Source organism: Melanostigma gelatinosum (genome assembly GCF_949748355.1).
Source record: "Melanostigma gelatinosum genome assembly, chromosome: 10".
Lineage (NCBI taxonomy): Eukaryota > Metazoa > Chordata > Actinopteri > Perciformes > Zoarcidae > Melanostigma > Melanostigma gelatinosum.
The window spans coordinates 12797431-12815553 of record NC_136643.1 but is presented as its reverse complement, the minus strand read 5'-3'; the positions used below and the strand labels follow the sequence as shown (position 1 = coordinate 12815553).

Sequence of the window (18123 nt, the reverse complement as noted above, 5' to 3'; positions counted from 1 at the left end):
ACAGTACTAACTGGAGCTATCAGGGCCTCTGGAGTTCTCTGGGCACAAAACTCATAAAGCGCTGCACTATTGAGGGTTGCATTTAAAATGTATTCGCATATCTATGCAGTAGTTTAACTCTTGAATCTTACATCTTGTCTTTAACATAAGTAAATGCTGGGTATAGTTAAGGAAGGAGGGGGCCCGGTTCAGAAGAGGAGTGATTGACCAGGCCAGCGGGTCAAAGGCCAGGAGGGGCTTATTGGATTTCAGCCAATCACTGAGCTGATACGGGACATCTCAGAGACACTAGGAAGACAGAAGGATCCTCAGCGGGCCATCGGCCAGACACTAGTCTGCCGGGTGGCCCGGATTGAGCCTCAATTTCATGAAATATGTTATTAATGGTGTAATTCAGTTTGCAACTGTTTTCGCTTTTGTTAAGTCATTAAATCCCAGTTAATTTGAACTTTAACCAGTTTTGATTCGAAGACGGAGGCCAGCTTCTTTCCTTTGTTCTAAACCTAACAGCCTCGGGGCCCCTAACAGGTTAATCAGGCTCTGAGGCCTCTGGAGAAGTTGAAGACAGCAGTATGTTGTCAAATAGCCTGCTTAGTTTTCTCCAAACTTTGAATGAAAGGGGCGATTTATCTGTACGCGCAGGATGGATTATGACCAAGAGGGCATTAAAGCAGCATACACCTTCATCCTCGCTTGACCATCCTTCACTCATTCATATGGGCGCATCTGAAAAGGCTCACTCAAAATCCCTCACCTTCCTTCATGGTTCAAAACATTCAGTGACTATTCTTACTGTGTTCACACCATGACTATACTTTTTAGTTTAATACATTCAATGATTATGCTTTTATGGTTTAACACTTCTATGAGTAAATATATTGTAAGCATACAATACATTCCATGAGTAAATATTTTGTGACATTTAATATAATGTTCAAGGTGTGCTTTTAATCATACTAAAAGTGCTTTTAAACTTAAAATCCTCACAAGGCAAAACAATGTCTGTTGGGCTGTTATGAAATCGAAGCTGTCGTTCAAATTGAATACTTACTCGTCACATAATTACTTTTAGTACGTTCTGCAGCCACCCTTACAAACATATGCTGGTGCATGCAGTATGTGTGTAATTGGTACGACATCCCATAAAATTGCACCTTAAACTTTGAACCTTTTTCCTCTCACATCTGTCATGCAGAGGATTGTGTGTCATGCAGGACATCCTGGTAATTTTGGTATACTGCATTCGATACTTTAGGAGGTCTTGAGGGCCATTGAAGGCTTTGCTCTGCTCCAATATTTCTGCACCTAGTTTCTCTGTAAATGTTTAATCATCCTCGCATGGTGCGAATCGATTTGATTAAACAAAGATTGTGAGTCCTCGTAATGATATGTTGTCTTTGTTTCTCTTTTGATCTTGTTGAATGCAAAAAAAGATATAAAAGTATTATTATATAGGGGGGGGGGGGAAATGTAATAAAAATAATTCAACAATTCAAAGTGTCAAACTATTTCAATGGAAGTTACAATCAAATCATATCAATGAAAACATAACAGAAAAGAACACAAACAACAACAGAGACAAAATAAATATAATAAAAAGATGAATGCAGATTACATCGTAGTTGTTTCAGGAATACAGTTGCAACAGTTACTTGTAATACAAAACATTAACAACGACATTCAATCAAGTCAAATTTTTGGATCTTTACATTCAAACTATCCTATGCATCTTCAACAACAGCTCTAACTTGTATTTATAATGTAAACAAATCTTTTCTTTTTTTGTTTCTCAGTAAAGTAAACTGTTAGAGCGGTGAATCGTTTCCATTCAACGGGATACGCCGGGTAGGAAAAGTAGCTCTCCTTTCTAAACCAATCATAGCTGGGCTCTGACTAGGCGGACCAATCAGGATATGTGACGTCTGTAACCCCGCCCTTCACGCGGTAGGTTGCATCGTACAGAAAGTCACCTCCTCGTCTTGTGGGTCAGTCAGAAGCTACTGAGAAGCTAGCAGAGCTAGCATGGTCACAGTGGTTCAGAGGGAAGGTCGATGGTAGGACGGCAGCATCCTCACAGATAGTTTAATCCACCTGACATTGATTGATTTATTTATTTGACAACCTCGTGCAACACGAAGGCGAACGTTTTTTTAAAAAGTATTTATCTTGCTAACCATTTTAGCGAGCTAGCTTGAAGTTCCGTTTAGCGTCCTCACCTGATCGGGACATCTAACGTTACCGTTACAGCCATGGCTGCGTTGAGAATGTCCTATCACAGGATCCTGGATAAGATCGAGCACATGCTGCCCAGCAAACTGAGACCTCTATACAACCACCCGGCAGGTAATGTGGAGTCTATTATCTGGTCTGTGTGTGTGATGTCTCTGATGATTAATCCAGCTGTTTGGCGGAAACACTCTCACGGAGAGGATCAAACAGCAGCTCCTGTCAGTTGTTGTTCTGGGAGACACTAATCTGCTGGAATAACACCAGCGAAAACGAGTTTATGACAGGGGAAGTGTGTGAAGTTAGCTCCTAAAACCAAGATGTTTATTGAGGTATTAACTTCTAAAGTATTGCCATAAAGAAAAAGGATCAAAATGTACTTTCATTTCAGCCACTCCTTAACCAGCACAGTTGTTATTGTCATCATATCAACAAACAGTTAAATCAGATATTGTTATCACACTGATAATGGTCCTATTAATTAAAATTTGGTAATGTAAAATTAGCGTTTATTGACCCCTAGAGGCGAAATTCGGTTTTGCAGCAGCACAAGGACAGAACAGGACAGAACAGGTACAGAGAAATAGATAAAGTAAATAAAAATGCACATGAAACTAAAATAGTTCTTTTTTTAGAATAGAAATGAACGTAGACTCTACGCAAGCGTGATTTAAAGACTATATTACAAGGTTAAGTTACAGTGGTGTGATTTAGTGTATCTCTGTTTATCACGTTTTAACTGATTAAAACATATTGTATTATACATTTTCGAATAAACTTATTGTTTCAGCTCTAATCATGATTTATAGCAAAACCTGGTATGTCTAAATCTTGTGATACAATGTCAAACATTGAAGTAAACTGTAGTTTAAAGGTAGGCCTACACCTAGCGCCGACTAATGCAATGTAATACAACAGCCCTCTCATAAATGGCACCTTCACGAAGGTATATTTTGTCAACCCACTTTCTATGAGGGCACAGGTCAGACTCATTACTGCGGACACATTCACCAGTAAAACACAATACAACAGCACCACAAACGACGACCAAAACAGAACACTATAACCTTCATGAAGGTGGGATTCACTGCATTAGACTGCGTTATGTTGCCAATACGTAATTAACTGAATGTATTATTGTTATTCTGCGAGTACAACACACACACACACTCTCTTTGACACCGATCTTAACTAGAGGGTACTGAGATTAAGGAGTTGCTGGCGTCTCTTGGGGGCCGTCTGCTCTTTGTTTTGTCTGTAATGGTAGAATGGAGCTCTGGTTGTCAAGAGCAACTTCCTGAACAGGTATGAAGGGGGCGGAGACTAAAGCCGCTTCCCTCAGCGATGATTGGCAGTGACAGAAGTCCTACTTCATTTGTTTCGCCTGCAACATGATGCAGGATTTGTGATGAAAACAGATTCCAGACCAGCAGCTTTTTAATGGCCCTGTGCACTTTTCTTTGCCGTCACTCATTCAGTTCATGAGTCTTCTCCCAACGGCTCAATGTCCAAATATCTGGCACACAGAAACTCCGGCTCGACTGTCTGGGTTTTCTTTTCACCAATAAGGAAATCCCGGTTGGAAGATTATCAATTTTAGGATGAAAACCTCAAACCCTGTTCTGTGGTGTCGACTGGTAAAAGTGACTTGAACTGCAACATGTCATATTTTTCTTGTTGTGACCTCGTGTTATTGATGATCTGTGGTATGGCAGCCCGCTCATGATGTGATATTGTTATTGCTTTGCAACATTTAGTTGTCCTAAAGCCAACACTGCCTTACGTTTATTGTGGTGTTAAGTTCAGACTTTGAGAGGAGTTCAAAGATTTGGCCACAACAATAAAAAACAATAGAAATTTGAGCCAAGCCGTTTCGTTTCTAAATAGTAAAGATGCTCATGATGTGTCTTCAAATCTCTTTTCTTTATTGACTAAATCAGTTGATGATTTTACGTGTGATTCTTTTATTCATTTATCAATATTAGAAACATATTCTTATATGAGGACAACACATTTGAGACCAGCAGCTGTTTGTTTCTTCGCATTTGTCTTCCTGTTGTAAAGCAAACTATACAGAGCTCATTAACTGTATTTGAGTCTGCTTCCAGAAACCGTGAAATTACCCTAAATACTGTAATATCCACCGTTATAAACATAACTGTCAAATGTCATGTTTTCCTTTTCTCTTGTTTTTATTTCAGGTCCAAAAACGGTTTTCTTCTGGGCCCCGATGTTTAAATGGGTAAGTGTATGTTATACAGTGGAAACAAAGCTTATATCTGTGCACGGTGGCCCGAGCCCGAAGATGTAATAATATCTCGTAATTCACAAGAAAATAAAACCTAATTTACCGTGCTGCTACTGGTCTCATGAGGTCTTTGGTGGTCCCAACGCTGGCTGGTAACCTTTGCCATAGACTCACAGGGCCTAACCTCACACCATCGTGTTACTGTCACCTCTTCAGGGTCTGGTTGGAGCTGGTTTGGCTGATATGACTCGACCAGCAGACAAACTCAGTACCTCCCAGTCTGCAGTGCTGACAGCCACCGGTAAGATTAAAGAGATTTAAACACATGATATCTCCAGAGGAGACTTTACCATCATACCTCTGATGGCCTTTGTTCATTTATCTCTGCCTTCAGATATTGATGCACATTTACAAATAATCAGCTTATCAGTTCAGACAGAATTTGACCAGTCTGTGCTAAAGGTTGTCTGATGCGTCTGCTTTTGCACTGTGTTCCTTCAAACAAATCTTATCTGTTGCTCTCTTGCCAAAGCAGAATATGGTCTCACGAGCATAACCGTCACACTTCCTGTTGTCCTTCTTCCACCAGGCCTGGTCTGGTCCAGATACTCGCTGGTCATAATCCCCAAAAACTGGAACCTGTTTTTGGTCAACTTCTTCCTTGGCTGCGCTGGATCCTCCCAGCTCTACAGGATCTGGAGGTTTGTGTGTTTATTGGGGTTAATTCACAGCATGTATGACCTTTTATTATCTCCGTTAGAACCATTCAAATTAACCATTATAATAAGTCAGTGTATGTGTTCCTCACTCATCGCTGATCGGATATCATGGCGACGAGTTAATGTTTAAGTGCAGCGCAGCTGATGCGGCGAGTCGTAGTAAATGTATTACGTACAGTCGTTTTCCTGTGTGCTTTGATTCCAATGTCAACATTTAACTGAACTCCATCAGGGAAACGTATTGCACAGGCACGTGACATCACTGAGTGACTATGAAGACTTTAAGGGAAGTGTGGAGTTGTCAGAGAAACAAGTCCTGCAGACTTGTGCACCAGCTGTTAAGTTCAGACTTGTTGAGTGTTTAGTAAATTGAGTTATTCTGGACTTCTTACAGGAAAAAAAAGGGGAAATGCTTAGTCAGCATCATGTCTGCTGGTGGTAGTGCTATTTTACTACTTCTTTTTTTTGATCAGCGCGAAATCAAAATAATATCAAGTTATGTCTCTTTTTTTTCCACAGTACGTTTGTGCTTCTCGATAACTCGACTGAATCGCTTTATTAATCCCTGAAAGACGAAACTCTGGGGAAAAAACAAGTCTCTCAGCTGCAGGTTAAGCCGATTTGAGTGCACCTAAAAAGCTGAAGGCAACACGAGTGCATCTGCATTTTAATGAACTTCTCTCACCTTGATCGTGGTTGTACTATGAAAACAGATTCAAATAGAATAGATTTTAAAGTGTTGCTACAGCTCCTGACATGTTTCCTTTAATAATCACGTGAAACAGGCGGCACGTAACATGTATTTTGTTTACCATTTTAATCTCAATAATGTGTCATCTCTTTTTCTCTTCATAGGTTCAACCAGGATCAGAAGGCCATCGAGGCTGCAGCATCTAAAGAGGCTGCAGAGTCCTAATCGCTTCTGTTACCAACGCTCCGCTTCCCTCCGTGGACTGAAAGGGAGACGTCTCACTGGGCGCAAAGCGGCCCCTTCCTATCATCGTCCCATATTGTCTCCATAATACTCATGCCATAACCATTGTTCTACCCTGTTGGAAATGTGCACTTTTCCTTGAGTTTCAAATCTCCTCAGAAGAGACAGAACCGTCTTCAACACACACGCAAGAGTTCTCATCAACGCACAAGTATTACTTGTTTTAACAACTTGTATGATTGTAAATTCTGTTCATGCTTTAAGTCTCGTGCACTAGTTGGTAAGTTTTTGCTTTTTCTCCATATTTCAGGTGTAGCAAATGGTACCTCATGCACTAATTTCCCAAAACATGCAAGTCTCGGCTACGTGTTGAAAGGAGTGTTTCCAGATTAAATTAAGGATCTCGTCACATTAATCTATTCATAATTAGGTTACAGTTGCTGTACCTCTGATTATTAAATCATTGATTACATGTAATGATTTCTTCCATTTTAACAGCTTTAATCTGTGTGAGCGAATCATTTATTAATCACTTGATTAAATAATTGTCTTGGGAAAACTATAGAAAAATGTTATTTTCTGATTATCAGCAACACTTAAAACAATGGCACGTGTTTAACCCGTGCAGCTTTTTATTGATTGAGTCGACGAAGCAAACACTGACACGCTAACGGCTCTTTATTATCACAATCCTGCTGTTGAATGCTTTGTTACTAGAAAGGTGTTTTGTATTTGTGTGAGAATAGTACTAACTGACACATTCCTAACTTAGTTTACACGTTAAACCCATGAATATTTGGCAATAATTGGTGTCATCACTTTTGAATATTTCTTGATCTGCGGACTGAACAAATGGCACTTTGATGTTCGGCCATTACGGCTCTGAGGCTGTGTGATTCCAATAAATCCTGTTTTAACACCTGCAGCCTACAAAGTGACGATTATACACAAAGATGAATTTACTCATGGTTAATATTTTTTTTCAAAACTATTAACTGCATGAGATGGTCAGACAGGATATATACAGCACGGAGGGATCGTTAAGATTTGGTGGAGCTACACTGATGAATTTTTCACAGATGAAGTGGAAACTAAACATTTCAGCGTCTCAGTCTCACTGCTCCGGCTGATCAGACACTTCAAAAGATTTGTTAATAACACCGAACTTTTTCTGCAATGACAAGTCAAAATGTCTACTGATGTTCAACTTAATGCAATGTTAAGTCTTTAAAGTGACTTAGACAAACAGATTGTCAGAAATCATCAGTCTGCCTTTAGACTCAAACATGCAAACAGAACATGTTATGTTTGTAAACCTGTTATGCAGCCGTGTTCCTTAAACAGTGTATTGCACTGGATAAAGGCATATTCTTATGTAGTATAAATCCACTTACCGGTATTTGGCTGGTTGACACATTAAAAATAAAATATATTAGCATGTATTTTAAACGGGTTTTAAAATGATCTTTCTTCAACCGTGTCTTGTTGTAAAATTACAAACACATATGGTGGTTAAGCAAAATGTTTTATTCACAACCCTGAACAGTGAGTCAGATTTAGCGTTTTCCACCCACACGAGGAGCGTTGATCTTCATGGTCTTAGCGACCTTGGGTTTCTGTGCAGTCTTAGCAGACGTCTAGAGGAGAGATAAAATAAACAGTTACAAATCACCATTTTATACAACTGAACGTGAAGTTAATGATAATCCAATAAATACAGAGCGGCAGCATTATATTCGTACACAAAGCAAAGCTCCTCAACGGTGTACAGTTTAGTTTCTGTGATACGGGTTACAAAAAACAATTCTTTTAACAATAATAATCATACAATCATAACATGCAATATAGCGTTCCACTACTTCTAACGTCTTACCTTTGCACTTGCTGCAGCGGGCTTCTTTGATGCCTGCTTTACCTTCTTGGCCTCCTTTGCAGCTCTGAGAGAAGAAAAGAAACATTCAGACAAACTAGACAAGCAGCAGAGGACGATGTGCTTAAATCCTCTCATGCATCAACATCAACATGTGGAAAAACTATTCATGGATAAAATAACTACAGCGATTTTTATATTGATGCAAATGTTCCATAAAAATTCAGCAGTCCTGCTTATTGATTTGCACGTGCTTGGCTTAATACACCTGAAAGATATTTAGGGATATGTACCTTGGTGTAACAAAGGTATGGTACATATTTAGTCTCAGGATTTATATTGTTTTTCCTCAACAGGTTTTGAGGCTGGTTATTTCCTGGACACCATTGTACATAATTGTTAAGGTGACTCCAGCAGAGCACTTCAGCGTGATGTCTAAACCCTCACTATACTTTTGTACACGCTGTGCTTTAGAGATTTGCCAAAACAAAAGAGCCACTGTTGGGATATTCCATTAACCGTGTCAGATTTGCAATATGGCAGCTCTCCCCCACATTCATGATTTCTCCACATGTTTTCACTCGTTTATTGCAAAATAGACTTAGATTAGTCTGACTAAATTGATTCCAAGTTGATGTTTTCCTGAACTTCATAGTAATAACAGGTGGCAAGATCACTCTTTGAAAGGCCTGCTGTGGCACGCTACCACCGAGATGGCCAACGGAAATGAACACTCAAATTCCAAAATTGTACGTGCATAATGTCTCTTCTGCTTAAACAACCCCATAATATTACTACATAAAAATACAGTTTGTGTCCTCACCTGATGGCCTGCTCCCTCTGGGCCTTACGGACCTCGGGCTTCTGGTTCCTCTTGGCCATGATTTCAGCCAGGGAGGCCCCAGTGATGGCCCTCTGGAACTTCACTGCACGGCGGGTACGCTTCTTTGCCACCTCTTCCTGTTAATGAAGACCGTAGTTTATTTGAAGCACAAAATTGTTTTATGTCAAGAATACACAATACACCTGTCCCCAGCCCTGACCCTATTTGGTATTTTACAATTGCTAGTTGTAATGGAATCAGACTGCACTTAGTACAGGTGAGAAGTACTGTAGCATGTAGGAGAATTTGGAGGCTGGCCAATGGAGAGATGTCAATAAAGACGTCAAGGACCAGTACTATGACCTCCAGTTGCTCTATGGCTGCAGGTGTGGCGTGAGCACTGCTGCCCAGCCTGCAAGACGCAGTCGGGCAACAGCACATAACACAGATGGTCACTGCGCACACCGTCCACTCGCAGCCAAACCAACACACGTGTACACGATACGTGTATCGACTTGGGTTCAATAGTCTCAATACCAGTCATCAATATTGTTTTGTGAAGACAAATATCTGCACCAGACCAGACAATGAAAGTACAGTAACTATCTATCTGCAGCCGGTTACTTACAGACTGGCCCTTCTTGTGCTTGCGTCTGTACAGCACGGTCCAGTTGATCTGTCGGGGGTTTCTCTTGGCCAGGAAGGCAGCCTCACATTTACCGTTCACAAACTGGAACACCTATCAAAGACAGGAAATCACAACCGGATTACCAAAACTACAAATCCATGTGACGGACATTAACAAGATCACTCTAATGTGCAGTAAATTGAGATTTAGGACAAATATGGATCATCATCATTTAGGAACATCCCGGGCAGGTGTAAATCCCCCCCCCCCCAATCTACAAAATGTGACATTGTATTGTAGGATTGTTAGAAGATAGTGTGTATATATATCATTTTAAGAGCACTTTGTAGTACATACATTAAAAAAAGAATTACATGTTAAGACAAACACATTTAACTCGTGGCTTTTACTGGATGTTTTGTACTAAGTGATGCAGTTTTCACAACATACAGTTTGAAGTGAACCATGAAGCTCCGTCTGCTCCTCTGACACAAGTTAAATATAAAACTAGTTGACGTTACAACACTTGTGGCTTTATCAGTTTACGCTAGCAGCTAATGTTAGCATGTTTCAAGGAGTCTATGGACCAACTCCAGAGACCATTGCTTATGTTATGGACCACTATATGAGACGACACAGAGACAACGAAAACCAATATGTAATCTGGTAAATTGTACTTCACACAATATCTACAGACAGAGCAGCTGGAAAGCGGTGTCGGGTCGAATGGTTACCTTCCCGTCTATCCTGGCGTATCGGCGGCCATGGCCGGGATATATTTTATACCCGCTGAAACTGCACAACTCGACCCTGAAAACGATAAATAGCAGGCATCACTTAAAGAAAAGTGTAAACGTTTACTCTTGCTATAGATAACATCGTAGGAATGTTCATTTAAGCGATGAGATGGCCTTTGATAGTATTCTGTACACTCACTTCATGATGGCTACGAGAGGGCACAAAACCGGAAAGAGAGATGACGGATACGGAAACGGAATTTGGAGACTACAAATTTATATTTCCTAACTAATAAACTATAAGTATATTTTTAAGTAACTTAACATATTGTTAATACTCTACACGTTAGATAGATATATAAATTAGCGTTGCTTTTGTACACAATAGTTTAATGAAAAAATACATTGTCCAATAATCACAAGGGTGACGTCACAGACGGACGGTTGCAGTAAGCGGGAAAGCAACAATTTACTTTTTTGTTTTAATAATATGATATTAAAGGAGAATCAAGCAAATAAAAAAATCAAAATGAAAAAAGAGGTACCATCACATCTACGCCTTTTTGTCCTTAATGTTATCAGCTAGCTTCTTTATTACTGTATTTACTACAACTCGGAAATGACGATAATTGTAGTCTTTTCAAGCCACAAATACGACACTCTGCAATGAGCGAGACAGCACGCTTGAACTACATATCCCAGAACCCCCTTAGTTAAACCATTTGACAGGCGACAGACGCTCCTCGTCTTTGAGACCACGGTCTGCAGCTTGCTAGCTAGCAACGTTAGTTAGCGAATGTTAGGTATTGCCCGAGGCGACAGGATGGGTGTATCAGATTTACAATTCGACACAAATGCTGGTAAGTGGTACATATTAGTTCAACTGTAGCCGCTGTGAGTATGTTTATGAACAGCATAGACATCTCTACGATGACCAGCTAGCTAATGTCAGCTAGCATGCATCATCCCAGACTCCAGAGTGCTGCTGTTGGCTAACCTTGTTAACACTAATGTTTAAAATGAGTAACGTTAGGTTAAGATATTTTCTTTTGTTATTTGGAAGATATTTACACGAGTTTACACAGAAGTAACGTTAGCTCTACCTACCTACAACACAGACGTGATGGCTTTCTCCTCCTCTTGTCTTCTCTATTACTCTTAAAGGGTTACTTTGGTGATTTTGTGTTATTCTTTAATAAAGTTGGAGGACTTGCAGATACAGCCTAAAACAAAACTCCCTCATTTTTAAACTCCATGCCCCCAGTTTACAAAACAGGCTTTTCTGTTGAATATTTGAAGTTTCAAGCAGCCTAACTCAAGGTAACTTTGATCACAGTAAACTGTGTCTGCCACCAGCTTTACTGCAGGTGTATACTGTCTATGTGTATGGTGATTTGCATTTGAAGAAGTGGTTCTTCAGTCTGTTTAATGTCCACCCTCTTTGCTCCCACAAGGACCCGTGGTGGATCTTTCATCCAGGGGTATGCAAAAGCTGGATCAGAGTTTCACCTGCTCAGAGGACACTCACACTCTCATCCTGGACCGGAACCACATAATGAAACTGGACTATCTGGAAAGGAGCCCAGGCCTTCAGCAGGTATATAGTTAAACCCTTTGAAGCATCGTCACCGATAACTCTGTGCCAAAATACTAGTACATTTTCTTGATTCAATGCCTTATGTCGTATAATCTTTGCCTTCCCCCCCCTTAGCTATCTGTAGCCAGTAACCGTCTGGTGAGAATGATGGGCGTGTCTCGACTGACAGAGTTGACTGTCCTCAATCTTCCAAATAACAGTATTGGGTACATCGAGGGGCTCCGAGATCTGCCACACCTCAAATGGCTCAACCTGTCTGGAAACAACATTAAGGTGAGGAGAGAAGAGATTCTCACCTACTTCACTGATATTTCATATCTCATTTATTTACAATATGTCCTTACACAGACAAAGCCGTCCGTTTTAGCCCATGCGTAAATATATTAACCGACTTTAAACTCTGTGACACAGGTCATCGAGCAGCTCAACAACTGTGTTTCCCTTCAACACTTGGATCTGTCGGACAACAACATATCTACCATTGGTGATGTGACTAAACTCGGGGCATTAAAGGTGAGCGCTGGAGCCTTTGAGGTCAAAAGTAAGCCTAAACAAAAAGATGACTATTTAATAATGTACAGTTTATGTGTCCGATTTCTTTGATGTATCATTGATGGATTTTCTGTCATTTTTTCAGACATTGTTACTCCATGGAAACAGCATTACAACACTCTGCACTATTCCTGCTCACCTACCAGCCAACTTATCCATTCTCTCCCTGGCAGAAAATGAGATCAGGGATCTTAATGAAGTAATTATCTTTTTTCTTCTTACTTGACACAGCAGCACTGATCTCAATTTAATTATATGGATGCTAATTATCATTGACCGACTCATTTCCGTAGGGCTCATACCTGGCACCTCTCCATGAACTGGAGCAGCTGTCCATTATGAGCAACCCGTGTGTCATGGCAACACCCTCATTGCCAGGTTTTGATTATCGGCCTTATGTCATGAGCTGGTGTCTGAGCCTCAAGGTTCTGGACGGCTATGTCGTGTCACAGAAAGAAGGGTGTGTGCATTTTGTTTTTATGCTGTTACAAGTTGCTTGTTAAGATTAATGCAGGAATACTATCAACATGTTTGAATCTCTTTATTTAGTGTGTATAATTGTCACAATTACAGCCTCAAAGCCGAGTGGCTCTACAGTCAGGGAAAAGGACGCTCATATCGACCAGGTCAGCATGTTCAGCTGGTTCAATACCTGGCCAATGTTTGCCCTCTGACGTCATCACCAGCCCTGGAGACGGCAGAAGACGCCAAACTGGAGAAGATCCTCAGTAAGCAGAGGTACAGACCACAGACCATCATCCACTACTCACCTCATGGCCATGATAACCCTGCCATAAATCCCAATGACCTCATGTTTGCACTGACATTTTTTTTCAGGTTTCACCAAAGGCAACTGTTAGAGGAGACTCGAGAAGGCTGTCCCAGCCCTCCTCGTCCGACTCAGCTGGACGTGGAGAGGCACAGTCCGTCACATCCGGTCCCACGGGGGGGTGGAGCCGGAGAGGTGAAGCAACTCAGTGCACCGACACCGGCTGCTGCTCCCTCAGTCCGGGAGACGGGTAAGAGGGCATCTTTACGGTGCATACGTTTTTTATTGTTTCTCTTTATCAGTTGTGATTTCTTTGTCACAATTTGAACTTACTTTGGTTCAGAGCCAGTCCTGCAGTTTAACACCTGGATGAGCTGCGATTCCCCTCACCCGTCACTGCCGGTGGTTCGCAGCCCAAGGCTCGGAGAGCAGCACGTCTATCTGGAGGACGTTCAGACGGATGAGGAGAAACTCAACGGCAGCATGCTTTCCTCAGAGTCCACCTTTCTGCCCTTCGCACCTGATCCGGAGCTGCAAACGACCCACTCTGACAGCGAGGATGAGACGGAGACATTTGAACCCGATTCCCTGGCTCCGACGCGGCCGCCACAGCCCAAAAAGCACAACACCAACAAGACGCACCATTCGCCCCCGGCGGATAAGCACGAGAGGGGTCTCGTAGAGGAAGTTATTCCTGGTGCAGCTGCAACAGCTCAACCACTGGGCGTCAGAGTTGGCACACCTCAAAATGACCTGGAAACATCCTCTGACTTTGGTAAAGCTGAGATGAAAGAAGTCCCCGAGCAGGAAGAAGTCGGCATGCGTGCCAGTACATCAAGTGCGATGGCGGCAGACGGGGCAGCGGTTAAAATCCAGTCATGGTGGAGGGGACAGCGCACTCGGTGTTGTCACCCCGTGGCTAAAGAGGTGCGCAGTGAAATCCGCCTGCACAGGATGCAAGACCACATCCTCTCCCTGTCTGGACAGTTGGACAGGTATGCGGCTGACATTGTATATTTTCTGTTGTACTTATGGTATGAGAATGGTTGCACTTTCACACATGTTGTGGATGATATTTACAAAATTATTAATGGGTAAAAAATGGGTTTTGTTGGCAGGGTGCAGCAGCAGTATGAAGAAGAGAGGTTACAAAGACTGGTTCAGGAGGAAGCTGTGAAGTTTCTGTGGAAACAGGTCAGTGTGTGTGTGTGTCGCTGTCGTGGCTTGTAAAAATGGCTTTCCGGAGAGGATGCACCTTTAAAATTGTTGATGCCTAATTAGTTGAACACTGTTCCTGTGTTCTCCTTGTAGCTCCAGTCTATGCAGCAGTGGAAGCAGTCTGTGGAGCAGCAGCTGGCTGGCGTTAGTCCGGCTGTCACCCCGGCTCACACCTCAGCTCCTGGACTATATGTGGTCGTCCCGCCTGCTGCATCCAGCACGGCGAACCCACCCACCACGGCTGCCTCGTTCCCGGACTCTGGCTTCCAGTCAACTAGGGATCAGCAGGCAGCGCAGGAGGACAGTTTCCTGAGCAGCGGGACAACAGACTCTCTGAAGACAGTGCGAGCCCTCAGCCCCGTTCACAGTGGCTTTGCTGGCGTTGGCGACGGTGCGGACAGCGCAGACTGCAGCCTGCTGGAGCAGTACCTCTCGTCTGTACAGCAGAGGGAAGAGGAGGCTGAGGAGGTGACTAGTGACAGAACAGAAACCTCCTCACCAGTATCACCCAGCAAAACAACACAGTCCGACTCCCCCCCTCAGAAGACGGCAGACAACCGATCACAAGTGCAAAGAAAGGAGGAAACCACTCCTGGCCCCGACTGAGAGTCTACACCCACAACTACTGAGCGTGTTTCATTTTGACTGGAGGATAAAGATGCGTTGGGATGAGACCCAGATCTCAAATAGCGGTGTACTTTGTTTCACTTGTTTATCAAGACTGAAAACAACACATAACTGTGAATGTAACTCACTGTAACTCAGCGTTATACATTTGGATCTGTTCTGTTATTTAACAATTTCCTCTCTGTGTGAAGGCAGTGATCGTGATGTAGCGTCAGAACATATTAGTACCTTGAGATCAATCATATATGATGGAATACTCTGAGTAGGTTGCTACCTCTACTGATTAAAAGAGCAGGTATTGCAGATCCTCTTCTCGTAATCAACATCCACTGTATTAAATACATGTGATCAACTAATGTACTCTACATGATGGATGGTAGAATTCTTGGAAGTTTAAGAAATCACCAACTGAAGTAGAAGTAAAGAAGGAAAACTGAGGGAAAGTTGGTTCAACAACAAAGAACCTTTATATGGACACAAATAAACGTTGAGACACGGGTAACCTTAAAATAATTGACTCTTTGCGCCATAGAATTAGACAAAATGTTTCCGTTGCTTTTGACATTATATGACATTTTAAATGAACACTGTGGCTCATCTTGCGCAATGATTGTACACAAGTACATGGAAATGGTCCACTGGTTATTTTGGTAGTATAGATACCAGACAACAAACTGTAGACCTACTTACTTTACAGTAAAATCAGTGTATGTAATTTAACGTTTTAATATGAAACAAATCATTTCCCAGACTTAAAAACAAAACAAATTATGGATAGCTTAGTTTGTTTGGTCCATGTCCGGGAAACGTTGCAACTAAGATCGCGCTTAAAACTACAAACATTGCTGCTGCGAACAGTTTCGGTCATTGCTCTGAATGTGATCCAGTGCCATAACACCATGTTCCATCATGTCATCCTCCTCCTCATCTTCATCCTCCTCATGTCCTTCAATGCTGGTGATAGTCATTCCTCCTCCTCCTCGTGTGTTTCCTGCTCTTGGCTGCCCTTTGAGCTGTGGTCATTCTCTCCGTCATCAGCGCCCAACATATTTTCTCTTCTCAAGAACCTGCTTCTTCTCCCGTCATCCTCTCCATGCTTCTCCTCTGCCGCTCCCACCAGCTCGTCTCCCTCCGCCTCTCCCGTCCCTCCTTCGCTTCCCGTCCCCTGCTGCAGGACATTTGTGATCTCTGTAATAGCTCTGTCTGGTGAAGCCCTTGTTGCAGGTGGAGCATCTGAAGCGGTAGTTATCTGTGTGGGACTGCTGATGCTCCAGCATGTGGGCCCTGCGGCTGAACGCCTTCTGACAAAAAAGACACTTGTAGGGTTTGATACCTGGAGGGAAGAGGAGTTCATAAGAATCAATTAAATAGTCATTTTGACACTAATAAAGGGTTTACCTCGTTTCATTGATGCCTTATGCAAACATGTACTGTATGTAACTGCAAACTGAAGTTGCAGTGATACAAACAATTCGCTCTCATCTTAAGCTGCTCTAGACTTCGACACCTAAACATGATATTTCCAACTTTTTATTGAATCTATTGGCCCTGCAAACATGCCTTTATGATGTCCAGTCAAGTCTCAGGTATGACTACAAAAAAGTCATTCATTCAACAGCAATATTTCCACATCTGGGTGACCACCAATATGTAATGTATTCAATCTGATCACTTATTTGTGGGAAAGGACTTTGTATTATTTCTACAACGTCACGGCAATATCACAAGCAATATTCCGTCATCTTTGTTCAGATGAAAATGATTACTGGTAATATTCACTCACCAGAATGTGACAGAATGTGGGCCTTGAGTTTGTCTGGCCTGTTGAATTCTTTGGTGCAGCCCACATGTGTCCTGATGAAAAAAAGTACACAAATTGCATTCAATGAAATTGAATAACCTGTAAGACAGTCTAGAAAAGCACAAATGAGGAGGAAAAAGGAGAAGAAGGATGGACCTAAGAAAAGTTGAAAAGGCTTGAATGATGAAAAGAACAAAGTAGGAACAAGGGAAGTTAAATAAGCTAACAGGTCTCGTTTCCACCGGAGAGCCTCACCTAAACGGACACTTGTATTTCTTGAAGGGTTCATGGATGAGCATGTGTCGCTTCACTTTGTCCTTCCTGTTGAACGTTGCCTCACAGAGGGAGCATTTGTATGGCTTTTCAGCTGGAAAACGGGATCAGCAAAATATCACTCTCCTTGACCCCATTTTCAAAGTTAACACCAGCCCTGAAGCCGAGACAAATCACCTGAAACTCAGAACCTTTACTTGCCTCTCAACAACAGTTCATAATCACCAGTTACATCGTGTGCGACTTAGATTGAATAACTATTAAAGAACTCCCATGAAATTACCTTTCTTGAGTAAAGTGGTTACACAGTATATACTAGTCCACCAGAGAGCAGCATGCACCAGTAAGTGTCATGTTGTATCACCTGCAGCCAGGAAATCATCATTTCTCATGACATTGGCATGGTAGCAGGTGCGCCATTGTTCGATTTGAAGGTGTAATAAAAATGTGTTTCTCAGTCATACAGTACAATTGTTGTCATGTTTTCAAATGGGTACGTGTGTTGTTGGTCAAAGTGTCTCATAACAGAACGATCTATTGAACACAGAGCCAAACTGGCTACTATTGTAGATTTTAATGATGTTATGCTCGCTGTAATTAATCACACAGCATTTTGTCACATCATGTGCTTTACTTTGTTGCACACTGACTTGGGTTTATTTTATCTCACATGCGTGTAGTAGTGCAGAGTTGTGGAAACCAGCATCTCCTCTTTTAGTGGATTTGTTGGTCAACTCCCAAAGCACCAACATAAAAGCTCATTTGTGTTGCATTCTTTCACTAAACACTGATCAGTTCAGTGGTTTAGTGAAGGTCTATGTATGTGTGTTCCAATAACCATACCTCCATTCTATTAATATGACAGAAACATATCTAGTATGTCCTAATACATAGCATATCAAATGCAGTTTGCCACAAATACCAGGATGCACTGCGTCTGGTCGCATTTTGCAGCACGCAAACAACTGGTGATGTCTGAGATGCCATATTTAATTCTGAGGAGAAAACACTGACTGGACAGATTGTTTTGTGTCTCCAATTCTGTGGTCCTGTGGTTCTAACTTCAAAGGAGTCAGATCCAAATATCTAATCCAGCTTCAA

At 41.9% G+C, this 18123-nt stretch overlaps 3 protein-coding genes across 4 annotated transcripts; 2 read left to right on the top strand and 1 right to left on the bottom strand.

Annotated features, from left to right (window-relative positions):
• Positions 1–1979: 1979 nt before the first annotated feature.
• Positions 1980–7048, top strand: mpc2b (mitochondrial pyruvate carrier 2b). Its single transcript, XM_079276397.1, has 5 exons — positions 1980–2343; positions 4428–4468; positions 4691–4775; positions 5064–5175; positions 6049–7048. The coding sequence occupies exons 1-5, from the start codon at positions 2250–2252 to the stop codon at positions 6107–6109; spliced, it is 393 nt and encodes a 130-aa protein (XP_079132523.1). The 5' UTR covers positions 1980–2249; the 3' UTR covers positions 6110–7048.
• A 585-nt stretch (positions 7049–7633) lies between these two features.
• On the bottom strand, positions 7634–10419 carry rpl24 (ribosomal protein L24). Its single transcript, XM_079276396.1, has 6 exons — positions 10385–10419; positions 10183–10258; positions 9449–9559; positions 8821–8957; positions 8001–8064; positions 7634–7764 (listed from the first exon to the last, which is right to left on the bottom strand). The coding sequence occupies exons 1-6, from the start codon at positions 10387–10389 to the stop codon at positions 7684–7686; spliced, it is 474 nt and encodes a 157-aa protein (XP_079132522.1). The 5' UTR covers positions 10390–10419; the 3' UTR covers positions 7634–7683.
• A 499-nt stretch (positions 10420–10918) lies between these two features.
• On the top strand, positions 10919–16448 carry cep97 (centrosomal protein 97). 2 transcript variants are annotated; one of them, XM_079276420.1, is made up of 11 exons: positions 10919–11045; positions 11640–11782; positions 11897–12055; positions 12194–12295; positions 12420–12533; positions 12664–12794; positions 12908–13072; positions 13172–13353; positions 13447–14098; positions 14222–14297; positions 14415–16448. In XM_079276420.1, exons 1-11 carry the CDS (start codon positions 10982–10984, stop codon positions 14925–14927), a joined length of 2301 nt encoding a protein of 766 aa, XP_079132546.1. In that variant the 5' UTR covers positions 10919–10981; the 3' UTR covers positions 14928–16448. The 2 variants fall into 2 exon arrangements, with proteins under 2 accessions (XP_079132546.1, XP_079132545.1); XM_079276419.1 differs by having other exon boundaries at positions 12628–12794.
• The last annotated feature ends 1675 nt before the right edge of the window (positions 16449–18123 follow it).

Coding starts and splice junctions, on each gene's coding strand:
- mpc2b (XM_079276397.1), top strand. CDS start 2,250: ATGGCTGCGTTGAGAATGTCCTATCACAGGATCCTGGATAAGATCGAG. Junction 2,344..4,427: donor TCTATACAACCACCCGGCAG/GTAATGTGGAGT, acceptor TTTTTATTTCAG/GTCCAAAAACGGTTTTCTTC. Junction 4,469..4,690: donor GGGCCCCGATGTTTAAATGG/GTAAGTGTATGT, acceptor TCACCTCTTCAG/GGTCTGGTTGGAGCTGGTTT.
- cep97 (XM_079276419.1), top strand. CDS start 10,982: ATGTTAGGTATTGCCCGAGGCGACAGGATGGGTGTATCAGATTTACAA. Junction 13,073..13,171: donor AAGATCCTCAGTAAGCAGAG/GTACAGACCACA, acceptor ATTTTTTTTCAG/GTTTCACCAAAGGCAACTGT. Junction 14,099..14,221: donor CTGTCTGGACAGTTGGACAG/GTATGCGGCTGA, acceptor TTTTGTTGGCAG/GGTGCAGCAGCAGTATGAAG.
- rpl24 (XM_079276396.1), bottom strand. Junction 9,560..10,182: donor ACGCCAGGATAGACGGGAAG/GTAACCATTCGA, acceptor TGTCTTTGATAG/GTGTTCCAGTTTGTGAACGG. Junction 8,065..8,820: donor CAGAGGGAGCAGGCCATCAG/GTGAGGACACAA, acceptor TTCTTCTCTCAG/AGCTGCAAAGGAGGCCAAGA.